Below are 24,976 nucleotides of genomic sequence, written 5' to 3' on the forward strand. Positions count from 1 at the left end.
TGGGCACTTTTCATAAGCTTTTGTGTATACGCCTGATATTCCTCCACGATGTACCCTGTTCCTTGAAAGCAGATACCAACCTACACTTTCTTAAACCTTGTGATGGGTGGAGTGTTTGTGTCCCCTTCAAATTCATATGTTGAAGCTCTAACCCCCAAAGTGACTGTATTTGGTGATAGGGCTGGTGAGGTATAAAAGTTAAATGAGGTCGTGAGGGTGGGGCCCTCATCCTATACGACTGCTGATGCTGCTACTGCTGCTAAGTCGCTTCAGTCGTGTCCGACTCTGTGCAACCCCAGAGATGGCAGCCCACCCGGTTCCCCCATCCCTGGGATTCTCCAGGCAAGAACACTGGAGTGGGTTGCTATTTCCTTCCCCAATGCATGAACGTGAAAAGTGAAAGTGAAGTCGCTCAGTCGTGTCCAACTCTTAGTGACCCCATGGACCGCAGCCCACCAGGCTCCTCCATCCATGGGATTTTCTAGGCAAAGTACTGGAGTTGGGTGATATGACTAGTGCTCTGATAAGACGAGGAGGAGATGCCAGAGCTCTCTGCCCATCATGTGAGGACACAGTGAGAAGGGGGCCATCTACAAGCCAGAAAAAGGATTCTCACTAGGTATCAACCCTTCTGGCACCTTGACTGGGACGTCTAGCCTATGGACTGTGAGAAATAGATTTCTACTGTTTAAGCTATCCAATCTGTGGTGTTTTGTTATGGCAATCTGAGCAGACTAAGAAACCTCTTTTTATATGAGCACAGCACTGACTATGTAGTGAGGTTATACAAAGGGCTAAAGTTCAAAGGTTACCCCCAAACATTATTTCCATCAGACATTAACGCTTCTTTCACAACAACAAAATCTTTCAGTGGTAAGTAGTGGCAAAGTAGATATCTCTGGATGGCAGTTCATTTCCTTGCACACTGGTAGGCAGAGGTGCCCATGGGAAATGACAAGACCTAAAAAGTGGAAGGCAGGGGTGCTACAGACTGAACTGTGTCCCTCCCAAAGTCATATGTTGAAGCCCCCCCACCCCCAATGCAGCTTTTAGGAGATAACTAGGGTTAGATGAGATCGTAAGGGTGGACTCCTTTTCTGATAGAATTGGTGGCTTTAGAAGAGGAAGAAAAAGGAAAAATGCAGCCATCTATGAGCCAGGAAGAAAGGCCTCACGGGAACCACGCCAGCACCCTGATCTCAGACTTCCAGTCCCCTGAAGTAAGAAGATAAGTTTCTGTTGTTTGAGTCACAGCCTCTGTTATTTTGTTACGGCATCCTAAGCAGATTAAGGCAGGTTTGGGTGCTTAGCAGTAGGGTGCTGCTGTAACAAATACCTAAAAATATGGGCAGCTTTGAAACTGAGTAATGGGTGGAGGCTGGAGGAGTTCTGAGGGGTATGCTAGAGATATGAATGTTAAAGGTTGTGAAATAAAATTTATATTTTATGGCAAGATAAGAAAAATTTAAACACAACTCTTCTCTGGCCTCTCTCTCCTCACTGTGCTCTGTATATCTGCCAAACCTCTCCCTCAGTAGGAATATCTGCTCAACCATAAAGAGCCACATTCTTCTAGCATCAAGACAAGTCCCTCCTTAAAAGATAATAGTCCTTCTTGACCGTGTAAGGGGTCACGTGACACACCAGGATGATGCTTAGACCTGGATAATGTAAACTGTCAATAACACATCATTTGATGTAGAGCCCTCTGTCTCAAAAATATCTTATACAACCGTGCCTTGATTTCTAACCAGCAGAAAAGTTCTCAAGAGCTTTCTGAGATGTTCTTCCTGGGATACAATCCTCAAATTTGGCTTGAATAAAATTTTCCAATTCTTTCTTAGATTCACTGATTAATTTTTCATTGACAAGGTGATTCTGGCAAAGGCTGAAAGACAAGAGACAGCTGGAGAGAAAGCTTCCATCTTCTTAAAGAACACAGAAATAGTCATGAGTACAATGCCGTTAGAGAAATAGACATTAAAGGCCACTCTGGCAAAGTCTCAGATGGAAAGGAGGAGCTGCAGGAAAGGAGATCCTTGTTATAAAGTGGCAAACAACTTGGCTGAATTGTATTCTAGTGTTTTGTGGAAGGTCTAACTTGCGAGCAATGATACTGGATGTTTAGCTATGATTTCCAAGCAGAGTGTTTAAGGAGAGGCTTGGCGTTTCCTGACTGCTTATATTAGCATGTAAGAAGAGAGAGATGGGCTTCCCTGATAGCTCAGTTGGTAAAAAATCTACCTGCAATGCCGGAGACCCCGGTTCGATCCTTGGATTGGGAAGATCCTCTGGAGAAGGGGTAGGCTATCCACTCCAGTATTCTTGGGTTTCCCTTGTGACTCAGTTGGTAAAGAATCTGCCAGCAATGCTGGAGACCTGAGTTCAATCCCTGGGTCGGGAAGATACCCTGGAGAAGGGAAAGGCTACCCACTCCAGTATTCTGGCCTAGAGAATTCCATGGACTGTATAGTCCATGGGCTTGCAGACTCAGACACAACTGAGTGACTTAAGGGATGAATTGAAGAAGAAACTTTTAACCAATAGGAGCTAGAACGTGAAGACTTGGAAACTTCTCAGCCTGGCCATATTGCAAGAAATAAGAAAGCGTGTACTGGAGGGAACACCACATGTGTGGTTGTCTTATTATCACTCAGTACAGAGTTTGAGAGATTATGTGAGTAGAAGCACTGCCATCTGAACTGAAGGGGGCAGAGACAGGACCGAGTGAAGGAAGCTGTCAGATTCCTTGGACTTGACAGGACAGAGTGTGGAGCTATTTAGATGGGAATATGCACCATTTTGCAAGTAGAGGAGAGAATGACCCCAGCAGTGATTCAGAGATCACCAGGGCCACTGCCTCAGTTTCAGCAGGTCACACTGGTCTTCATCCCAAAGCCTTAAGGGCAAGACTGCCCTGCAGAGCCCTGGTGGCCTAACTGACAGAGCTGTGGAGGCAGGCCACTGCCCCAGTGGGTCTGGAGGGAATAGCATGTAATGAAAGAGGATTATTCTCAAGCCTTAAGATCTTATGGAATTCACGTCACTAGGCTTGGGACTTGGTGAGGACCCATCACACTTCCCTTTTTCCCTATTTCTCTCTTTTGGAATAGGACCATCTATCTTGTGCTGGTCCTGCCATCCGGCTTTGCATATAACTTGTCTGGTTTCTCAGGTTCAAGCAGGAGAGGAATCGTTCCTTAGGATGTCTTATATCTCACAACTCATGATAGCTGATTTAGATGATATTTAAATGAGATCTGGGACCTTAGACTTCAGAGTTGATGCTGAAATTAATTAACAACTTTTGAGGCTGTTGAGATGGAATGAAAGTATTCTGCACATAGGAAAACCAGGAATCTGGGGAAGGGGGGATCAGAGGTAGGATATTATCAACTGCATTGTGTCCCCTCCCCCAAATTTATATGTTGAAGCCTTAAACCCTAATGTGATTATTTCTGGAGACAGGACTTTTAGGAGGTCAAGTTAAATGAGATCATAAGGGTGGAGTCTGTATCAGATAGGACTGATGGTCTTACAAGAAGAAAAAGATCATTCTCTCACGTGTACCCACACACACTGAGGAAAAGCCACAGGAGAATGAAGCTACCTGCCAGTCAAGAAGAGGGCTCTCACCAGAACAGAATCAGCTGGCACTCTGATCTTACAATCCTAGGTTCCAGAGCTGTGAGAAGTATGCTTGTGTTGTTTAAGCCACCCAGCCTGCAGTGTTTTGTTATGGCAGCTCCAACTGTCTAATACAGGGGAAAAGATGGGACCTGGAGTCTATAATTGTGGATAATGTAAAAAGCTGAGAAAATAAAAAGACAAATAAACTTTAATTATGTGGACTAATCCAGGAAAAATCTGCAATTTTAAACTCTGTGGTTAATTGGCCAATTTTGATAATTTGATTGGCAAGCTTTTTTTTTTTTTAATAAAAGTTGTGATATAATTCACATACCATAAAATTCACTCTTTTAAATTGTAGAGTTCAGTGGGTTTTAGTAATAATTCTGGTAGCTCAGATGATAAAGAATCTGCCTGCAATGCAGGAGGCCTGGGTTCGATCCTTGGGTAGGGAAGATACCCTGGAGAAGGAAATGGCAACCCACTCCAGTATTCTTAGCTGGGAAAACCCATGGACAGAAGAGCCTAACTGGCTATAGTCCATGTGGACACTAGAGTTGGACACGACTTATGATTTCAGGAGGATGTATTACTATTTTTGCTCCTTTTTTAAAAAGCTGGATTACTTTTGAGGCAGTTCCGAACAGAAGACAAATGAATTTCCTGTCACAAATGAGAAGTCTCATTAAAGCGAGCAGGTTGTACTGCTAAAACCCTCACAGAACCCCAGTCCCTCTAAGGCCGCGTTTCTTACCCAGTGTGGCGAGGAGAAGGCCAACGATGTGTGAGTGGGCGGCAATGGCCGGGCCCACGCCTGGGTGGATGGCCAGGTTGGCGAGCACACGCGTCAGTTTGATGAGCACGTCCTCTGCCTGGGCCGGCCTCCGTGCCTCGGGACGCTCATCTCCTTCCCCGCAGCGCTTCCCAGAATGCAGATCCAGCTTGTAGAAAGTGTGGAATAAAGACAGCAGAGTTGGGATGCTCCCTTTCTCCTTGGAAAACTGCTCACGAGCCTGGTTGTTTTTTGCTGTCAGGTTGCCAAGAATAAAAACAACGCGAACAACTAAATCCTGCAATAAATTAAAGACAAAGAGTTACGAGAGCAAAGGGGCTGGGACAAGTTGGTGGGAAGAGGACAGTATTTAATTAATTCATGATTTAATTAATAGTAAGATGGAACACGTCTCGTTTCTGCTGACTTGTACAGTATTTGATTCCCAGGATTGGTGCAAAGTGACAGAGGAGATTAAAAGCATTTGGCAGCAATGAAAGAACAGAAACTGATTGATGCTGTTAGCAAGGTCTATTAACTTCAGATCCTTCATCTGAAATTCAGGCTGGCTTTTTTTTTTCCTTCAGAAAACAATTAGTTGAGTGAGATGACATTACTAACAATGTGTTATATAAATCTAAGCCTTGAGACAAACAGGTTTCTTGAGCACCGAAATCTTTTCCTAAAAGTTCACCTCCTGCTCAAGCACTGTGTTTCTCAAAGTGGGGTGTCTGTCCCATAGGGGCAGTCAGTTTGTGTTACATCAGACTTTCTCAGCCGGGGCACTGCTAATTCTTTGTTATGGGGGGCTGTTTATGTTTATGTTTTGTTATGGGGGGCTGTTTATGTTTATATGGCACCCCTAACCTCTCTTACTAGATACCAGAAGCACTTCCTCACATACCACAACCAAAAATGTTTCAATGTCCCGTGGGGGCAAAATTGCCCGCAGATGAAAACCACCATTACAGAGTATTTACCACTTTAAAGCAGTATTTGTTTTTCTTGAGCAGGGTAGTGGTTACATGGCTGATGCTTTTATAACTGTTTGCTAAATGGTACATATGTGTTTTATGCACTTTTCTGTATATAAGCCGTTGTTGTTGTTTAGTCGCTAAGTTGCACAGGACTCTTTGCAACCCAATGAACCGAACTGTGCAAGGCTTCTCTGTCCATGGGATTTCACAGGCAAGAAGACTGGAGTGGGCTGTCATTTCCTTCTCCAGTATATAAGCTATATTTAATAACAAATAAACGTTTCTTTAAAATCTCAGCTGAGAACAGTTTATGACTGCACAAGAAACAGAAACAACTGTGCTCTTAATTTGACAACAGTGGGCAGACAGACCAGTTCTGCTGTTAAAGGAACACTTACTGAGGGGCTACAACTAGCCAGGGTGCTGATACTCATTGCGCGGGTGCTGTTTACAGACAAGAAACAGGGTTGGAGGAGCCGCCCTTGTCACAGCCAGTGAGGGGTGGAGTTAGGATTTGAACCCCGGGTTACCCAGATCTGGCGTCGTTGGTACACTAGTGCCTCCCAAGTGGCTCGTTATTTACCTCCTCCTTTGCCTTGACTGCTTTCTGAGCAGTAAAGGAATTATCTCCTTTCAAATGCAAATATGAGGAGGAATTCCACAAACCCTACCTTATCAGATCTGTAGTTAGCAGCAGCCTTAAGGAATTGGGACAGAGGGCAAAAGGCTGGGCCGGTTTTTCTCCAGGTGGGACCTGGGGGATGGGAGCAGCCCCAGCACTGCGTGTGGCCTAAAGACAGTGGAGGATCCTGGACAAAGGGCAAGATGCTGGGGCTTGCCTGGGTCTGCTCTGCCAATACCAACTTGTTCCTGCTTGTTCCTGAAAACGTTTTCCCTGGCCCCGGTGGAGCAGCAGCCAGGCTGCTGCTTGTGCAGCTGTGAACCATTTGCCAACATTAAGAAAGGACAGAGTCTAACACGATGTGTGCTGGCCCAGGAGAGTTCACACCCAGAAAAACCTCAGCTGGGCAGTGTGCAACCCATCACGCAGGTGGTCCAGGCACGGGACTCACTCCTGCCCCCACCACAACTGGAACGCTAGTCCTTGGGTACGTTTTGAATGCTGGGGTCTAGGGGAATACACATACATACAAACAAGGATGAGGCAAGGTGCTCTGAAGAGTTCACCATCTACTTGAGAAAAAAAGGCTAATAAGTGGAGAGACTGCAAAGACTGAAAGGGCTAAGGAAGAAACTAGACACCCAAGGGGATTATGGTTCCCAGCCAGAGAGCCAGGCAGCCTGGGTCGCACTTCACTTGGCCTTTCTGTCTCTCGATTAACTCATCTGTAAAATGGGGAAAATACTGTGATGCAAAATTAAATTCATAATGTTAAAAAAAAAAATTAAATGAGACAAAACAGACAAAGCACAGACTGTAGTGAGTGATGATTCAGGCACTGTTCTGAATCCTTTACTATCAGTAAAATATTAGTAGCGTTAACCTATGTGGGAAAGACACAGAGGTTTTAGAGGAGCCTAGATAAGAGGATGCTCAGCGAACAGGGGGTGGCAGCGGGAGAGGTTAGCAAAATTATGACTATGGTTTTGAGTTCAACCTTGATAAGTTAATAAAAGCAGATATGTGGTGTGGAGGATAGGTGAGTTGACACTGGGGAAAGGAGCATGTCCTGAGAAAGAATACCTGGGGCAGTCCCTCTCCTGGTCTGGGGTCACCTTGTTTGTGTCTGATCACCAGACAGTTCCCTAAAGAAGCTGAAGCAGGTAGGTCTTAAATCTAAACCAAGCTCACAAACTTGTGTTATAAAACTCCAGTTTCCCTTCACGTGAAACCAGTGGTTACTTCATGTAATTCCCAGTGGGCCAGGCCTCTCCCTGGGCTCTGGAAAGACAGTACTCTCTCCCTCTCTTGTCACACCCAACAGCAAAGCAGACCATTTTCCAACCAAGACAGAGGCTGTTTCTGAGAACTAGGCTCCTTGAAGGAAAATTCCACTGTGTTTTCTAAACTGAGGAGCAAGAGTTTTTCCCATAAACTCTGATACACAATTTCTGATTAAAGACTGCACTAGCCCTACCTCTGAAAATTGTAATAATTACTATTATTACTAATAGTAGTAGCAGCAACTAATACTCTGTGTTTATGATTCACCAATCACTGTTCCAAGCACCTAGGTACACAAATCGACTAATTCTCTGAAGTGACGATCTGCAGTTCCTTAATTGGAACAAAATGTTCCCACAATTCGGATAGCCACCTCCCTCATGCCCTAGGCAGTAGTTATGGCCAACATTTCTAGACTTCCCGGTGTTCCCTGGACTTGCTCTTATTTCCACAAAAGCACATTAAGCAAGACAGGAAAGACATGATCAGTGTTTTTAAATGACTTCTTAAAGCACACAATATATAGCTGCATTCTGTTGGCTAAATCATCAAGAGCATTAATTTACCTCCTAAGATTTGTCTTCTGAAAGATGCTAGACTATTCATTCCACCCCTCTCCCTCTTGCTAGCTCTGCCCCTTCACCTCTACCTCCAATGTTTGTTTTTCTGGTTGGTCTAGCTCAGAAGACTTCTCTGGCCCTGTACCACCTCCAACCGTCACTGCTGATTTGCTGACCAGATCTCTGGCTGCAGGTAAAAGCAGGTTTCCCCCTAGGTCCTCATTCTTCAAAATTCAAATTTCTACCCACCATCACATTTGGTCCCACAAGGGAAGACTGGGTGCTGCTTTTCCTGCTTGAAAACCTCCCTCAGGCCCTTGCCACTTTTAAAATTCTTTGATTCAAATATCTCTGTGGGTCCTAATATGGCACAGGTTATTAAGCCTGACACGGGGATAAGAAACTCTAGGCTTTAGGGCAGGAAGAGTTAACGCTGCCGCAGTGCCTCTCTCCCTGCCTTCAGATGGAAAAAGGAGGGGGTGGTTCCTGGCAGCAGCGGTGCCAACTGAAGGATGGCATGCAGAATCAACAAATGGGCTGGCAGATTGCACTGTGTGCACCACCAAACTTCCAGCAACTGCTATGCTTGCTACTTCTGTCCTCTTTCTCAGGGTTGTCTAAAGCATCGTCTTCTTTTTCTCCCCTCAACCCTTCTCAAATATGTTCTCCATGAATCTCGAAAGAGAATGGAATAGGCCAGAGCAGGGGCAGGCTCACAGGCAGCTGGCTGAGGTGGTGTTTCCTTACTCCCCTGCCAGTGCTTGTCTGGACTCATCGGGAATTCTGAACGAGGGGGCTGAGCAAGAGGGCCCCTTAGCTCCCCCCACGGGTGGTCTGTGCTCTGTGAGGTACCCAGCCCCTGAACGGTGTTACCGTGAGGTTGTTTATTGTTCCACAGCCCAATCAAGCTCAAGTCTACTAAATATCACTTAATTAAAATCCTATAAAGATTTGAAAAATTACACAAAGGCTGAGATCATCAATTTGCAGAGAAATAACTCGCAAAAAACAATTTCATCATCATGCCAGTCTCCTTTGAGGTACAGAGCCTCTCCTTTATTCTAAGACAATATCTGAGAACCACCTATAAATCAACACTGTTACAGCCTTTTTGTTAAATTGAACACAAAGTTGCATGTTCAGACCACAACTATGTAGTTTTGAAACAGCAAAATGAAGATGAATCAGGAGAATCTCTTTTTTTTTTTTTTTTTTAAGAAGGCAATCTAGTATAACCAGTTCACATAGACTTTCTAATTTTGCTTAAAAAGGAGTCAGCCCAGCAACAGCTCTGGCCAACCAGAACTCAGACAGGTTCACGTACTGGACGAAGCCTGACCTCAACTGTGCGTCCCAGGTATAGCCGGTAGAAAGCTGAATGTTCTCTTTGGTTTAGCATAAGCTGTGCCCTCATGAGCAAACATGTTACTCAGTCTGAATAGGCTCCACACGCCTGTAAATCAAATTACTTTAACTGGAACAAAACAAGGAGCAGGACACTGCTGAACAGAGTGGTCTCTGTCAAGTTCCAGCAACAGCCTCTGTGTTGACTGTTATTTTCCATGTGAGAAACACTGGCCTAAAGTCAATGAAGGAGATTTCTACCTACTCAGAGATGTAGAAACTGAGGCTTGAAGAGGCTCCCTGGCCCCAGAGTCCCACACTGGTTAAGAGAAGAAGCAGGACTCGGACAATCACTTCTGTACTCACAGATGGATTCCCAAACCACTTCAACCCTCCTCCTCATTCCCATGACCCTCGTCTTCCCCAGGCTCAGCCCCAGCGGCATCTTCTATTCTTCCCTCTCTCGGTCACCAAGCTCCCTCCACTCTGTCATCTCAGAATCTCCCCTGACTCCCACTTCCCACACCCACTCTGGCTAACCCAGTCTGTAGACTCTTGTCAGAGATCCTTGACGGGCTCCTCCCTCTGTGACCAAGGTTAACACCACTTCTAGAAGCGCAGCTCTTACATCACCCCCTTGTTCAAAATCATCCACTGCCTATAAAATGCCAAAGCCAGCATCTAATTACCATCCAGCCCCACGTGACCACTTCTGCCATTACCTCACTTTACTCCCCACCCACTGTCCACTCTTCCCTGACTCCACACCCTTCCTACCCACAGAACCTTAAAATAACCCATGTACATAATGTTGACCATGGGGAAGGAACCATATCAAGATGTCACAGAAAGAATCAACTATATTCAGCAGGCTCCATTACTTACTTCAGAGAATACTTGTCCTAAGTCAAGGAAAACACTTTAGAAAGGTTTTCAAAAATGGGTTGAAATTGAAGGGGTTGTAAATGTGCTCAAAATTGGAACCCTCCTTTAACCAGAAAATTAAACTCATCAAGATGCCCTCTTTAAATTTTGGTTAGAAACTTCTCACGCAATCTGGATCTGAGAGCTCAATCAGGATTTGCAATTTGCAACATTTACCCAACTTCCCACCCTCAGACAAAACTCCAGTGTTAATCGAGCTTACAGGTGGCTTGAAGAACAGATAAATTTTACCACTGGGAAGACAGACAGCAGTGCTGCAGAAATGCTAATTAACCCCAGGCTACTGAAAGTGGGTCAACAGTTTGCCCAAGTGCTGAGCCATACAAATCAGAAGAATCTGAGAGATGTTGGAAGCTCAAAACCAGAATCGAAGTAGAAAATCATTTAAAAATCAGAAGAGATTATATGTGATGCTTCCATCCATCTATCCATCCCACCAACATCCCTTAATTGAGCGCCTACTGTATGCTTCTGAACGCAGCTATCACTCAAAAGCACCAGGGCGATGCTAGAATTTCACTGGGCTCTGTTCTTTTTTTTAAGTCAACAGACATAAATCAGGCATTTGGGTTCTGTGCTGAGTCGGAGAGGGTGGGCGGGAAGAGCCAGCTCCACAAGGGCAAAGCGGCAGGAGCTGGAAAGAATGAACAAGCTAAGGGCTTTTTGTGCCGCCCGCCCGGTCAGGGGTGCAGACCAAGGCCAAGGCCGAAAAAAGGAGCGAGCTCAGCCAAACGCTCACAGCACCCACTGGGAATGTGGCTGCCGAGGGGCTGGGAAGACAGCCACAGGGCCCTCCTGCCAGGCTGGAGGAGGAGGGCAAGCGGGGAGCCAAGTCACCATATAAAGGCGCCGGGGAAGGGGTGGAGGCGCCTCCCTCGCCAATCCTCTGTGGCCCCAAAGAGGATGGAGGAGGGGGAGAAAGGTCGCGCTATCCTCTGGCTGTGGTTGCACTGAAGAGGAACAGCTCCAAAAGGGGCCAATGTTTTTTGCTTTCAGCCCTACCCTCTCCAGACATTCCGAGTCCCGTTTTCAACAGCAGGATGCCTGAGCACTCTGAATCAGACAGCGTTCACATGCCTTGAAGACCGCCGCTTGCCCTGGACGAGAGAGGCTCAGCTTAACAAGCAGTACAAGCACGGACACGCTGGGGGATTCCCAGACAGCGTTCTCTGAGGCTGACGATTGCCTTGCATCGGGAAGTTCTGTTTCACAAAAGAAGCACAAGGAACTGAGTGTATCTAAAAGTGGGGAGGATTAGACAGATAGCTGTTTAATGGACAGGAGTGATGGGAATGTAGATAAAGGTTATTATTTTTTTTTTTTTGGACTGTGACCTTTGCAAAACATTGCCAGACTTACAAGTCTTATTTGAGGGATTTTACCTGATCTCCTGCCCAGTAGATATTTATAGAAGAAATGGGGGAAAATCCTTCCGTGCTATCCAAAAAAACAAACCCAAACATATTTTGGTGAGCTGCTAAATGTGGCGACGCTGATGTCAGAAGCACCCCTGAGGCAGGTCTGCTTTGCAAGGCTGCCACAGACCCCGCTCACGCCTTCCACACTGGGCCCATCTGCTTGCACATTTGGTTGTACCAAATGCAGTTTACACCATAAAGCATACAATATGTGCATAGTTCTTAAATGAGATTTGTCATTTCACTGAATTTCGGTCAGCATTTTAAATAGATACATTTCTTTGTGCTCTAGTCTAACTTACAAACTGCACCCGGCTGACTGCAGTGCTGTGTTTTGGTCTCAGTTTTTGTGTGTGTGGGAACTGGGAGTTACCAGTTGGACCATGGATCCTGGACAAATCAACCTCACAGACAGACATGAGCCAAAGAAGTTGCCCTTGTTCTCCCTGAGGAAGTCCTTTGTGAGAGCTGGGAGGAGTGGATTCCTTTTCTCTGAGACTGCCGATGAAACCCTTGGCTTGTACCACAGCCATCATATTCTGACAAGCTCGCGTCACTGAAGGGCTATGGGTGAACAGAGTTGTTGTGAACCCAACCATGCGTTATTTAAAATGAACAAATTGTCCTCAGCTTTGTTGCAAACTTAACAAAGGTTAGATATGGAGATATACTGAAATTTCTCAAAGCAAAAATAAAATTCGGTGGTTGCTTCATTAGCAAATGAGTCAAGAACAACTTGTGGCTTGTCTAGCTAACCAAGGATAAGGAATCCTCCCTTCCACTGCCAGTTCAAGGATCCCCAGGGCTCACTTCTCCTCAGTAGCCCAGTGTGACCAGTGTCGGAAGCCCCATTTGTGCAATGGCTTGGTCTCAGTGTCATCTGTTTTGACACAAGTCTGGCAGAGAAAGTCCCTGGAAGGGTCGAACGGCCCATCTCCTTTTCTCTGGCTAAGCAAGTGCTCCTTGGCTACCTTGTGCCTCAGCAAAAGGCACAAGGCAGGTGGTTATCACCACTTACTGGGGAAATCTACACCAACACCTGGCCTGTCTTGCTGATTTGGTTCCTACTTTGTAAGGGAGATTCACTTTCAGCCACATGCCTGAAGATGAAGATTGACCCTGTGTGGCTGCTTTGATTAATCACTTTAAAATCTCTTGAGGATTTGTACAAAACCCTCCGCTGTCAATTTTGGGGAAAACAATTTGTTTTAAGGGGCCATCTTAATAATTTACACCACAGGTTCCCACACCTGCTCTTCACCTGAGGTACCTATTAAAAATAGGTTCTTGGGCTCTGTCCCAGATCTGAATCAGGCTCTCCCAGGGTGAGGCCTGAGAACCTGTATTTTTAAAACTCCTCAAGTTTAGGAGACAATGATTCAATGATTCAAATCAAGAAAGAATTCAATATCTCACCACTTTAATACCTAGTGTTTTTATATCATGTTAAAAAACTATGAATCCATGTTTCTTTTAAATAATTCTCACAACACAGACAGGTAGAAAATAAAGGTGAAAATGCTCTCCCCACCACCTTTCATTATCAACTGACCTAATAACTGAGACAGATTAAGGGCACTCCAAAAAGACCAATTTTCATATGCTGAAGTCAGACTTTTCCTTGAAAAGAGATGAATATGAATAAGGTGTGGAAAAAAATAAACAGGAAAAAATTTTTTACTTTTGACATTTTCTCACTTTTTCTTTTTTTCCCTTTAATGGAATGCACCACCAGATGGGGGAGGAAAGATTCCACTTCTCCCAGCAGCCATCAGCTTTGGTGCTACCTGGTTCCAAGCAGCATCTCCCCCTGGTGGACGGGGGAAGCGGCTGGCCACAGTTTCCTGCTAAGCTCCTCACCTGGGTGATCAAAAAACACTCAAAGAGGTGTGTGCAGGTGACAGTTCATTTGTCACTAGAGAGGGGTTTTCTTTCTTTCCTTCTTTCTTTTTTTGAGATTTTTGTTTCTATGTTCTCCAAAAATACACTAAGTCATAACGTGATTAAATTTAAAAATAAGTCCCAGAAAAATGAAATCTCTGCCAATTATCAACGTAGCCTTCAAACTTTTAAGACAAAGGCAATGCTAACCTCTCAGGACAAAGATAAGGGCTGCAGACTGATTGCTGAGTCCCTGGGTGACAGCTCTGTACACTAAGAGACTATAACGGGTCCAAAGTGTGCATGTGTCTATAATCCAAGCTGGCCTTGGAGAAACATTTCCTAGAACTGAAACAAAAATAGTTCTAGGAAGTAATAATTCCAGTTTAAAAGCTGCTGGATGACTGGGGTACATTTCAAAGATCAGTTCAAAAGTCTCAATGTCCAAGTAAAGCTCAGGTGGAGCAAAATCTGAGCCACCAAAGATTAAAACACTCACATCAGGATGTGGTGTGCGGTTTCTGTTTCTGGAAATCACTTCTATCTCTTGGGAAAGAGGAAAACAAATCTTATCCAACTAGTCACCTGGGCCAAAGGGAACAGGAACCTAAGATGCTGTGCTGGTCTGAAGTAATTTAAGATCCAGCATTTCTGTTTTGCTGCTGTGTATGGCAGCCCATCAACAAGAAAAATGTGGGGAAAATTATTATTTCCTCCTCCAAAGTAGGAAGAGGAAAGTAATATTTAAGGAAGAAGTACTAGAGGACTAGAAAAAAAAATATATTGTATAACACTTTACAGATTCCAAAGCATTTCACATACACAAAATTCATTCTTTCAGCACTTATCATGAGTCTGTTACGCCAAGAATCATCTCAGGTTTATAAAGACAAAGCCTGTGTCCTTAGGAAATCCCAATAGTGCATAAGGCAGCTACACAAATGATAACTACTTAGAGAATCACAAAAGAAATATTTACAAAGATCTCTAAAAGCCTTTGGTTAACGATTTTAGGAAGTGGTTGGGACACATAACTATTTCCTTGTAGCCTGAACAATTTCCCTGCTCTTCTAAAGCATTCTGGTTTTGAGGAAAATGTAAAATATATATATTTTTCCTTACTAGAAAATATCAAAGATGATTCAAAACTGTAATATTTCCTTCTTTTGCATAAGTAAAAGACAATACAAAGTCAAAGTATAATTTATAAAAAGTTAACCTGGCTCTCACAGAAATATAAAATGAACACATTAAAAGAATTATTTATCTCATTAATGAAGGAAGCCAATACAATGATAAAGTGGGCTCCAAAAACAAGAACTGGGTGTTTACAAGCTTTAAAAAGAATGTTAGAGGAAGACTACTAGTTAGAATCATACCTGGCTAATGGCCCTAAGGTAACAAACCATAACTTTGAGGTTATCTTGTCTACCAGAGGAAAAAATGTACAAATTAATGTGTAACTTTATAGTGTCTGGGTTCTAATCAAATAGTAAACAGCAAGTTTAAACAAAGATATATTCTCCTTGGGAATTAAGCCCTGTTGGTTAAACAGTGCCCCAGTATGACTTTGTCAGAATATACGGGCTCCTACCCCGCACTCTAGCTCTAAGTTTTGGATGATTTTTCTTAATAATAGTGAAATAGTTAGGGTCAGAAACATACGGCTTGGGTCCTCAGCTCTGACTGTATTAACTGGGTGCACTAGCTACATTAAAGGGTTTAAAATCATGCATGCAGTATGTAACATTTGGGGACTGGCTCTTTTCACTCAGTATAGTTGGAGATTTATCCAGGATATAGTATATATAAATAGCTCAGTCCTTTTTTAATGCTGAATAGTATTCCATGGCATAGATATTCCACAGTTTGCTTAGCCATTTATCCAGAGAAGGACATTTGGTTCTTTCTAGTTTTTGACTATTACAAATAGAGCTGCTGCTGCTGCTGCTGCTGCTACTGCTAAGTTGCTACAAACCCTTAAAAAATAAAAATTAAATGATGCACTAATGAGGAAAAAATTGGCTGGTCTTAGAAGGCTTCATAGAGAAAGGAACACAGAGCCACACCTTGAATATGAATTGGCTTTTGAAGATAAGAACAGCTGAGAGAAATTTCATCAAAAGTCCCTCAGGCTCTTCTCACTCAGAACCTATTCAAAGTCAGTGTTTAGACTCTTTAGGTGTTACTTTTAAGGTTGGTTATGAGGTTCCCCTACTAATTACAAATCATTGCAAAAGACAGGTAATGATTACCAAAGCAAAGTTAATAACAATGGAAAGGGAGAGAGAAATCTACACAAAGATGACACAGGCATTTAAAGAAGTCTATCAACAGACTCATGCCCCCAAAGTAGGACAAACAACCTCTAGAGTAATAATTACTGCTTGTAATATTGACCTTTGGCATTGATAAGAGGAAATTATTTTTAATATCTTCTAAGAGAGCAAGGAAATATGTAATATAGTTGAATATGATTTTTACCACAATGACTAAAATAATTTTAGTGAGGGCTTCCCTGGTGGCTCAGTGGTAGAATCTGCCTGCCAATGCAGGGGACACAAGTTCCATCCCTGATCTGGGAAGATCCCACATGCCATGGATGTGCCACAACTATTGAGCCTGTGCTAGAGCCTGGAAGCTGCGCCTGCTGAGCCCACATGCTGCAACTATTGACCTGTGCGTCCTAGGGCCCGCACTCGGCAACAAGGGAAGCCCGTGTGTTGCATCTGGAGAGTGCCCCTGCTCGGCACAAGTAGCATAAAATGCGAGCAGCAGTGAAGACCCTGCCCGGTCTAAAGTAAATAAATAAAAAATTTTTTGAAAGTTTAAAAAGGTAATAACTTTGGTGATTAAGGGGATAAATCGCACATTTCCTTGGTGGTTCTAAAAACAACATGTTACTGTACTTACTTTGCAAGATGCTCTTTATTCATTTTTGGACCAAAATAATTTTAGCAGGAATACAAAATTATAACGTAAATCAATAGAGAAAAATATGGCCTTTAAATACCAATTTTGCTTTATAGATAACTACCAGTCCAAAGTGAAAAGCAATTCAGTAAGAAGTGTGGTTAAATTTTATGCCAATTAAACTTTAAGACATTTAGTCCCTTGAACCAGAAAAAGCATACCCTTAACTATACTCACATCTCAAGTATCTCATTATTAACAGCCAGATGCCAGAACTTTCTACTTTCTATTAAACACAACCATCATCTAAATTACAATTAGAGAAACAAACAGTTATGTACCAGTAATACTGTAACAAATAGGGCTATTTGTCAGTACTGAACTGATGGGTTTTCTTCTTTTTCAAAAAAAATTACCGGTTATGACATAACTTGAAATCAAACTGTTAAACAGAAATGTTTTCTTTAAATCCACATTTGAAAACATCTTCTCCAGTTACTGTCCAATCTAAGTCATCCATGATCAAAACACCAAAGTAAAAAAGAAACTATGATGGTAAATTAAAATTAAAACCCATAAAGTAATCCCATAAAACAAAATTACAAAATAAAATCCATAATTAAATCCATTTATAAGTATAATATTGAAAAGTTTCTTTTAATGTTACAGCAAACTATCTTTTCTACCCTTTTCATTTTTTCCTTAAAAAAGAAAACCAGAACTAGGAGTATCCAAGCTCTTAGGGGGTTAATTCACTTGTCTAAAGATTAGAGTTCTGATAGTATATTTTACCAAAATCTAAATCAGTAAATGCCTAATGGATACTTAAATTAACAGCACTGTGAATACTGTAAGGTAATCAAATTCATTCTTCAGCTGACACAGCAAATTCCTATGCCATGAAATCTTTCAAAGTATGTAATTTAGAGAAAATACAAAATACACAGGGGAAAGCATTTGTAGTCCAAATACTCAGAATCAGGAACCCAAGTGCATATCTGTAAATTTTTTAAAGTGAAATAGAGACATTAACACTTTCAGCAAAGTTTATCATCTTTAAAACTTACAGGTGGTGCTAGTGGTAAAGAATCTGCCTGCCAGTGCAGGAGACCCAGGTTCAATCCCTGGGTCGGGAAGATCCCCTGGAATAGGAAATGGCAACCTGCTCCAGTACTCTTGCCTGGAAAATTTCATGGCCAGAGAAGCCTGGCAGGCTACAGTCCTGCCGCAAAGACTCAGACATGATTGAGCAACTGAGCACATAATACATAATGATGTAATATGAACACAGAAATTTCTCTTTATCAATATAACCAAAATGAGACTAGCAACCTTTTAATAAATAGCTGATAACAGTGTAAAATATAACAAATTTAGTCATTCTCAGCAGAAGTACTTGGCTAGGTAAGAATAAGTTTAGCGCTATTTGTGGCAAACAGGAATTATATTTTGAGGTGGTTTTGATATGGTTAATATAAACAAACACAAAGGTTTATATTAAAACCATTTTAGAATATATATAATTTGATTTTAAACTGGTGAGGCCTACTATGTAATTTTGAAAATTTACCATACTGGAAATTAATACCTATTTTCATGTATAAACCATCCTCACTAAAGAGTTGATGTCACTTTAATCATTTATAAAGGCAAATAAAACTAGCCTGCATTTAATGACTATTCAAAACTGATAATATCATAAAAATTAATGTTTGTATTAAGTATTATAATTTTATTAAGGGAAAGTCATTTGTGAATTCTTCCTTTTTTTAAAACAGTTGTTACATTTTTGTCCAACTCATTAAAACCAAATTATTTCCTTTAAATACTTAACCTTGAAATGTCATCTTCTAAATACAACAGTGTCAAAAAATTAGAAAATTTCAGGGCTAGCAGAATCTTCAGAGTATACCCAGTGTAGGGGATCCCAAACTTTAGTTTGCATTAGAAGTCCCTGCAGTTCTTGTTAAAGTGCAGGTGGCTGGGCACATCTGCACCCACCTGGCTCAGTAGGCCTGGGTTGGGGCCTGGAAATAACCAGTGTAACCCCACCCCACTCAAAGGTGCCTCCTGTAGGAGGCGTCCACAGAGCACTAGGAGAACAGCACCCACCCTTCACCCAACATCGTGAATCCTTATACTGCACGCACATCCTTCTGAGGCCATTTCTGCCTCAAATTACTTCCTCCCCACTTCCTCCATGGAACTCTCTGCCTCCTGGGGGCAGCTCGTTACATATCTAATGGAAGCTTCTAAGAGAAAATTACGCATTCAAAACACAAAATCATTCAACGTGGCCTTATTACACAAATACATCAATGCAAAGACACACTGAAGAGTTAAATGTATAAAGAACTGACCTGCTTCTTCTGGTATTTGTTTATCAGATTCAAAAACAAGGCATAACATCTGGAATAGCTGGCCAAGGCTACACAGCAGTCATGGTAAGAAGTAAGTTTGCTGTAGAAATGTCAAATGGAAAAAATAAAAGTCAGCTTTGTTTTTCAATAAAACTCAAGTCCGCTTTAAATGCAGACCTTCAAAGCATTGTCCTGTGCATGAAAAGCAGTCTGGAAATACTCTATACACTGGCCCAGAGATGCCTCAGGGAGCTGGTCACCTGCTCTAGATTCCAGGAGCACAGGGTGGGAGCAAGGAAAATTTCAAGTTCTTTGAAAAAGAGAAAGCTGAAACCTCTAACGCAGGTGGTGGTGGTTTAGTCACTGAGTCTCGTCCGACTCTTGCGACCCCATGGACTATATCCTGCCAGACTCCTCTGTCCATGGAATTCTCCAGGCAAGAATACTGGAGTGGGTTGCCATGCTCTCCTCCAGGGATCTTCCCAACACAAGAATTGAATCCAGGTCTCCTGCATTGCAGGCAGCTTTTTTACCAACCGAGCTTGTGGTTCAGAAAACACAAGATAAGAAATTTACACAATATCTGGTAAATTTCAATCTGGTAGAGTCAATCTCCTGGAACTTCAGCACAAGCAAATGTTAAACTGCTCAAATATGCTAGGTATATTAATTTCACAGAGAAGGCAATGGCACCCCACTCCAGTACTCTTGCCTAGAAAATCCCATGGATGGAGGAGCCTGGTAGGCTGCAGTCCATGGGGTCGCTAAGAGTCAGGCACGACTGAGCAACTTCACTTTCACTCATTGGAGAAGGAAATGGCAACCCACTCCAGTGTTCTTGCCTGGAGAATCCCAGGGACGGGGGAGCCTGGTGGGCCGCTGTCTATGGGGTGGCACAGAGTAGGACACGACTGAAGCGACTTAGCAGCAGCATATTAATATCAAGTATATCAAGTATATTAATATCAGGCAAAATAGACCTTAAGGCAAAAAACCTTGAAAATGGCTTCAAATTTTCCAAAGTAAGCAAACAAACTAACATAACCCACAAGGTGGAACTCACAAACCTATATCAAATTAATAGATGTTCATAAACCTCTCATTAAGTGACAGATTAATAGAAAAAACATCACTAATATTTTAAAAACTTGATCATGTGCCTGGCCATTAACAAGTCTCAGTAAATTACCAATGTTTTAGATCACATTTTAAAGACATACTTTTGGAAATTTAAAAACACATAACTTATAGGTCAAAGAAATAAGAAAATAAAAAACCACATATCTGAATAATAACAAAAAATACTACAGATCAAAATTTAGATGCGGCTGCAGCAGTAGAGGAAAATTCACAACCTTAAGAAAGCTGACAGCAAAGGGATTTCTAACCAACATAGAAGGAAATATGTGCTGTGTTTAGTCACTCAGTTGTGTCCGACTCTTTGTGACCCCATGCACTGGAGGCCACCAGGCTCTTCTGTCCGTGAGGATTCTCCAGGCCAGAATACTGGAGTGGGTTGCCATGCCCTCCTCCAGGGGACCTTCCCAACCCAGGGATCAAACCCAGGCCTCCCCCACTGTAGGCAGATTTTTTAGCATCTCAATCACCAGGTAAGTCCAGAAGAAAATATAATATATGCAAAAAGAATAGAAGAATTACTAAGGCTAAGAATGAGGAATACAATAGGAAAGAAACTTATAATAGAGTGGTTTGATAAATCTACTGGTTCTTTGCAAAAACTGATAAATTGGCCAAACTTTGGTAAGACTGATGAAGAGAAAAAGAGAAATATCATAAATCTTCAAAATAAGGAATGAAAATCAACATCAAAATGAAGAGACAGTGTGACATAGAAGTTAACCATGTACATTCTAGAGCCAGACTATCTAGTTTAAATCACAGCGGTGCAACTCTGGGAAAACTACCAAACTTCTCTATGCCTAGCCTCCTCATAGGTAAAATGAAGATAATAATAAGTACCTACCTCTTAAAGCCGTTATAAGGAATAAATGAATTAGTATTTAGAAAGTGCTTAGAACACTGCCTGGCACATAGTAGGCACTGCATAATATTTCTTAAATAAATAATATAAATAAAAGGGGTATAATTAGAGAGGCAACAGAGATTAAAAGAATAACAGACGAGATTGGGCATACATAGACAAGCCACATGTAAAAAAATGAAATTAGATCATTCCTTAACTCCATACACAAAAATAATGGATTAAAGATCTAAATTTCAGACCGGACACTATAAAACTTAGAGGAAAACATAGGCAGAACACTCTCTGACATAAATCACAGCATCATCTTTTTTAATCCAGCTCCCAGAATAATGGAAATAAAAGCAAAAATAAACAAATGGGACCTACTTAAATTCAAAAGCTTTTGCATAGCAAAGGAAACAATAAACAAAACAAAAAGACAACCCACAGATTGGGAGAAAATATTTGCAAATGATGTGACTGATAAGGGATTAGTCTCCAAAATTTACAGCTTATGACACTTAATATCATCAAAACAAACAGCCCACTCAAAAAATGGGCAGAAGATCTGAACAGACATTTCTCTAAAGGGGACATACGGATGGCAAACAGGCACATGAAACGATGTTCAAAACTGCTAATTTCCAGAGAAATGCAAATCAAAACTACAGTGAGACATCACCTCACACTGGTCAGACTGGTTATCATAAAAAATCCACAAACAACAAATGTTGAAGAGGGTGTGGAGAGAAGGGAACCCTTCTGCACCGTTGGTAGGAATGTAAATTGGTGCATCGACTATGGAGAGCAGTATGGAGGTTCCTTAAGAAACGAAAAATAGAGCTACTGTATGATCCTGCAGTCCCACTCCTGGGCATATGTCCAGAGAAAGACATGGCCCAGAAAGATACATGTACCCCAGTGTTCAAGGCAGCACATTGTTTACAAGACATGCAAACAACCAAAATGTCCATCGACAGAGGAATGGATAAAGAAGGTGTGGCGGGTGCACACACACACACACACACTGGAATATTACTCAGCCATTAAAAAGAATGAAGTAAGGCCACTGGCAGCAACATGGAGGGCTCCCTGGTGGCTCAGCGGTAAAGAATCTGCCTGCAATGCAGGAGACCTGGGTTCAATCCATGGGTTGGGAAGATCCCCTGGAGAAGGGCATGGCAACCCGCTCCAGTGTTCTTGCCTAGAGAATCCCATGGACAGAGGAGCCTGGCACGTTGCAGTCCACAGGGTCGCAGAGTCAGACACGACTGCAGTGATTAAGCAGCAGCAGCATATATTGACTCTAAAAAGAAACAATACAAGTGAACTTACACAACAGAAAGAGATTCACAGACGTGGAAAACTCATGGATGCTGGGGCGGGGATAGAAGGGATAGTTAAGGACTTTGGGCAAGACATGTATACACTGCTATATTTAAACCAATGAAAACCTATTGTATAGCACATGGAACTCTGCTCAATGTTAAGTAGCAGCCTGGATGAGAGAGGGGTTTGAGGGAGAAGGGATACATGTATATGTGTGGCCGAGACTCTTCCCTGTTCACCTGAAACTATCACAACATTGTTAATCAGCTATATCCCAATACAAAGTGTTTTTGGTGTTAAAAATAAAAGGATAACAGAATATTTGGAATGCCCTTATATAGTCTGAAACTTAAATGAATGAATCCTTATAAAAATATAACTTTTAGAAACTGAACCAAGGAGAAGGAAATGGCAACCCACTCCAGTATTCTTGCCTGGAAAAGTCCATGGACAGAGGAGCCTGGCAGGCTGCATGCAGTCCATGGGGTTACATGACCGAGCATGTGTGCATGAGGGTGGAGGATGATGGGTTGGCAGCAATAAACTGGTAGAACTGAAAAAAAAGAAAAAAAGAAACTGAACCAAGTGTAAATAGGATATGACTAGACCATTACAGAAAGTGAATCAGTTGTCAATGATATTCACACATGCATGCACACACACACATATACACACAACAGGATAAAACAGCTTTTCAAGCAGATTCTACAGACTTTTCAAGAAGCAGATAAGTTTAACTTTCAGAAATTCTTCTAAAAGAGAGAAAATGTTGGAATATATCCCAGTTAATTTTATGAGGCTGATATAAACTGGACATTAAAACCAGACAAGGACAGTACAAGAAAGGAAATATATAGGTCAATCTAACTCATAACCATAAATGAAAAATCCTTAACAAAATATAAGCTGAGCAAACCTAGCAATATATAATGGTTTAACATGAGAAAACCTGTTAATGTAATCTACTACATTAAAGAATTAAACAAAGAAAATCCATATAATCAAAACATATTCAAGAATTCAAGGAAATTTAAAATCCATTAAAGGGAAAAAATTGTTCCTTAACTGTTAAGGGGTATCTACAAAAACCACAATTTAAACTGGCAAAACTACAAAAACATTTCCCTTAAAGTCAGGAGAAAGTCAGCCAGCCTAATACTCTCACAACTTTATATCGGACATCCTAAGCAATGTACCCAAGGAACAGGTGAGGACAGGGGCAGAGCTGTAACAATGGGGGAAAAAAAGAATATACGTATATGCATATATATATATATATATATATATATATATATCCCTGGTAGCTCAGCTGCTCCAGAATCTGACTGCAAAGCAGGAGACATGGGTTTGATTCCTGGGTCGGGAAATCCGCTGGAGAAGGGATGGGCTACCCACTCCAGTATTCTTGGGCTTCCCTTGTGATTCAGCTGGTAAAGAATCTGCCTGCAATGTGGGAGATCTGGGTTGGATCCTGGGCTGGGAAGATCCCCCAGAGAAGGGAAAGGCTACCCACTTCAGTATTCTGGCCTGGAGAATTCCATGGACTGTATAGTCCATGGGGTTGCAAAGAGTCGGACACAACCAAGTGACTTTCACTTTCAAGCAATGCACCCAAGAAATAGGTGAGGACAGGAACAGAGTTGTAATAATGGGCAGTGGGGAACAAACTATACTTGTTTGCAAATTACTTGCATAGAAAATCCAAGAGAATCTATAGACTCTTGGACCTAATGTTAATTAAGGTGTTCTGGATAACAAGGTTAATAAGCAAATATCAATACTGTTCATATACACTAGCAACACTCATTAGAATTGTTTTCTTAAAAGATGCATTTATAATTGCAGCAAGAGTCATGAAGGAATACATCCAACAAAAGATGTATTTTTTCTCCGGAAAGACAAAATTTTTTAAGAGAAAATTATAAAATTTTATGAAAAGAAGAAACATCACAACTGTTTATGGATGGAAGACTTGATATCACAAAGATGTCAATTCTCCCCACCTCTGTCCCAGTTACCCCAAATACTGAGTATAGTTTCATGAAAAAAAATCCAAAGTTTCTTTCATGGACTTTTTAGCTGATTCTCCAGTTCATGAGGAAGAGAAAATAAAAATTTGGATTTTAAAGGAGAAAAGTGGAGGATTCATCTTATTAATATGTTATAGCAAGACTTAAACCCATAACAGTAAAAAAAACAACTTGGTACTAGTCTGAGGATGGGTCAGACAGAGTGTTCAGAAACAGACCAGCAAGTATATGGAAGCTTGCATTCTCCTGAGTCGGCATTCAAAAGCAATGAGAAAAGGATGGCGTGTTCAGTAACATGTGGTGGGGAAACTGTCCACAGGGAAAAAAAACTAAATTGGATCTTTACATGCTGCCATACACAGAAATGAACTCTTTATGATTTTATGTGCTTCAAAATGGGACTAATTAAGTACCCACAATTAAGGACCCAGATAGGAAAGTACAGTGCTAAAAGATCAAAGCTGGACTCACACCCTCATGTTGGGGTCAATTACCAATTCAGTCTTCAGGAAATTTTGTAATTTGTCAAACAGCTACAATATTACAGTTCAAGAAAGGCCCAGGTCTCTTGAGAAGGATCATTATGTCAAAACACTGGTGAAGAGCAGTGAAGGGCGAAACGTAAATACATAATTCAGAGACAGTTCTGAAATTTAGTCACATCTTGTTTTGAGGCAGCCTAGATTCAGGTTATCATTGCTTCTGCAGCAAAGTAAGTATAAACATGACTACTGAACGTGTGAGCCGAAGTTCAGCCAAACAACCGCAATAAAATAACCTGCAATTATAAATTAAGCCAGGTCAGACTTTCTAAGCAACGGCTCGTCTTTTCTGTCAGAATCCTTAAGCACTGTTTCCAAGTGCACCAGTAGGTTTGCCGGATTTTGTGATACAGCTCTTTATCTCCAATAAGCTGAGAGTTTTCTT

At 41.8% G+C, this 24,976-nt stretch overlaps 1 protein-coding gene across 3 annotated transcripts in view; it reads right to left on the bottom strand.

Annotated features, from left to right (window-relative positions):
• Window positions 1-24,976, bottom strand: part of ARMC2 (armadillo repeat containing 2) — a 141,872-nt gene that overhangs the window by 45,537 nt on the left and 71,359 nt on the right. For all 3 annotated transcript variants that reach the window (XM_070376497.1, XM_005905837.3, XM_070376498.1), the window contains exons 12-13: window positions 18,707-18,806; window positions 4,385-4,700 (exon numbers count right to left, since the gene is read on the bottom strand). In XM_070376497.1, coding sequence (XP_070232598.1) covers window positions 4,385-4,700; window positions 18,707-18,806 — 416 coding nt within the window. The remainder of the gene's footprint in view (window positions 1-4,384; window positions 4,701-18,706; window positions 18,807-24,976) is intronic.

The sequence above is a fragment of the Bos mutus genome, chromosome 9 (assembly GCF_027580195.1).
Source record: "Bos mutus isolate GX-2022 chromosome 9, NWIPB_WYAK_1.1, whole genome shotgun sequence".
NCBI classification, from domain to species: Eukaryota; Metazoa; Chordata; class Mammalia; order Artiodactyla; family Bovidae; genus Bos; species Bos mutus.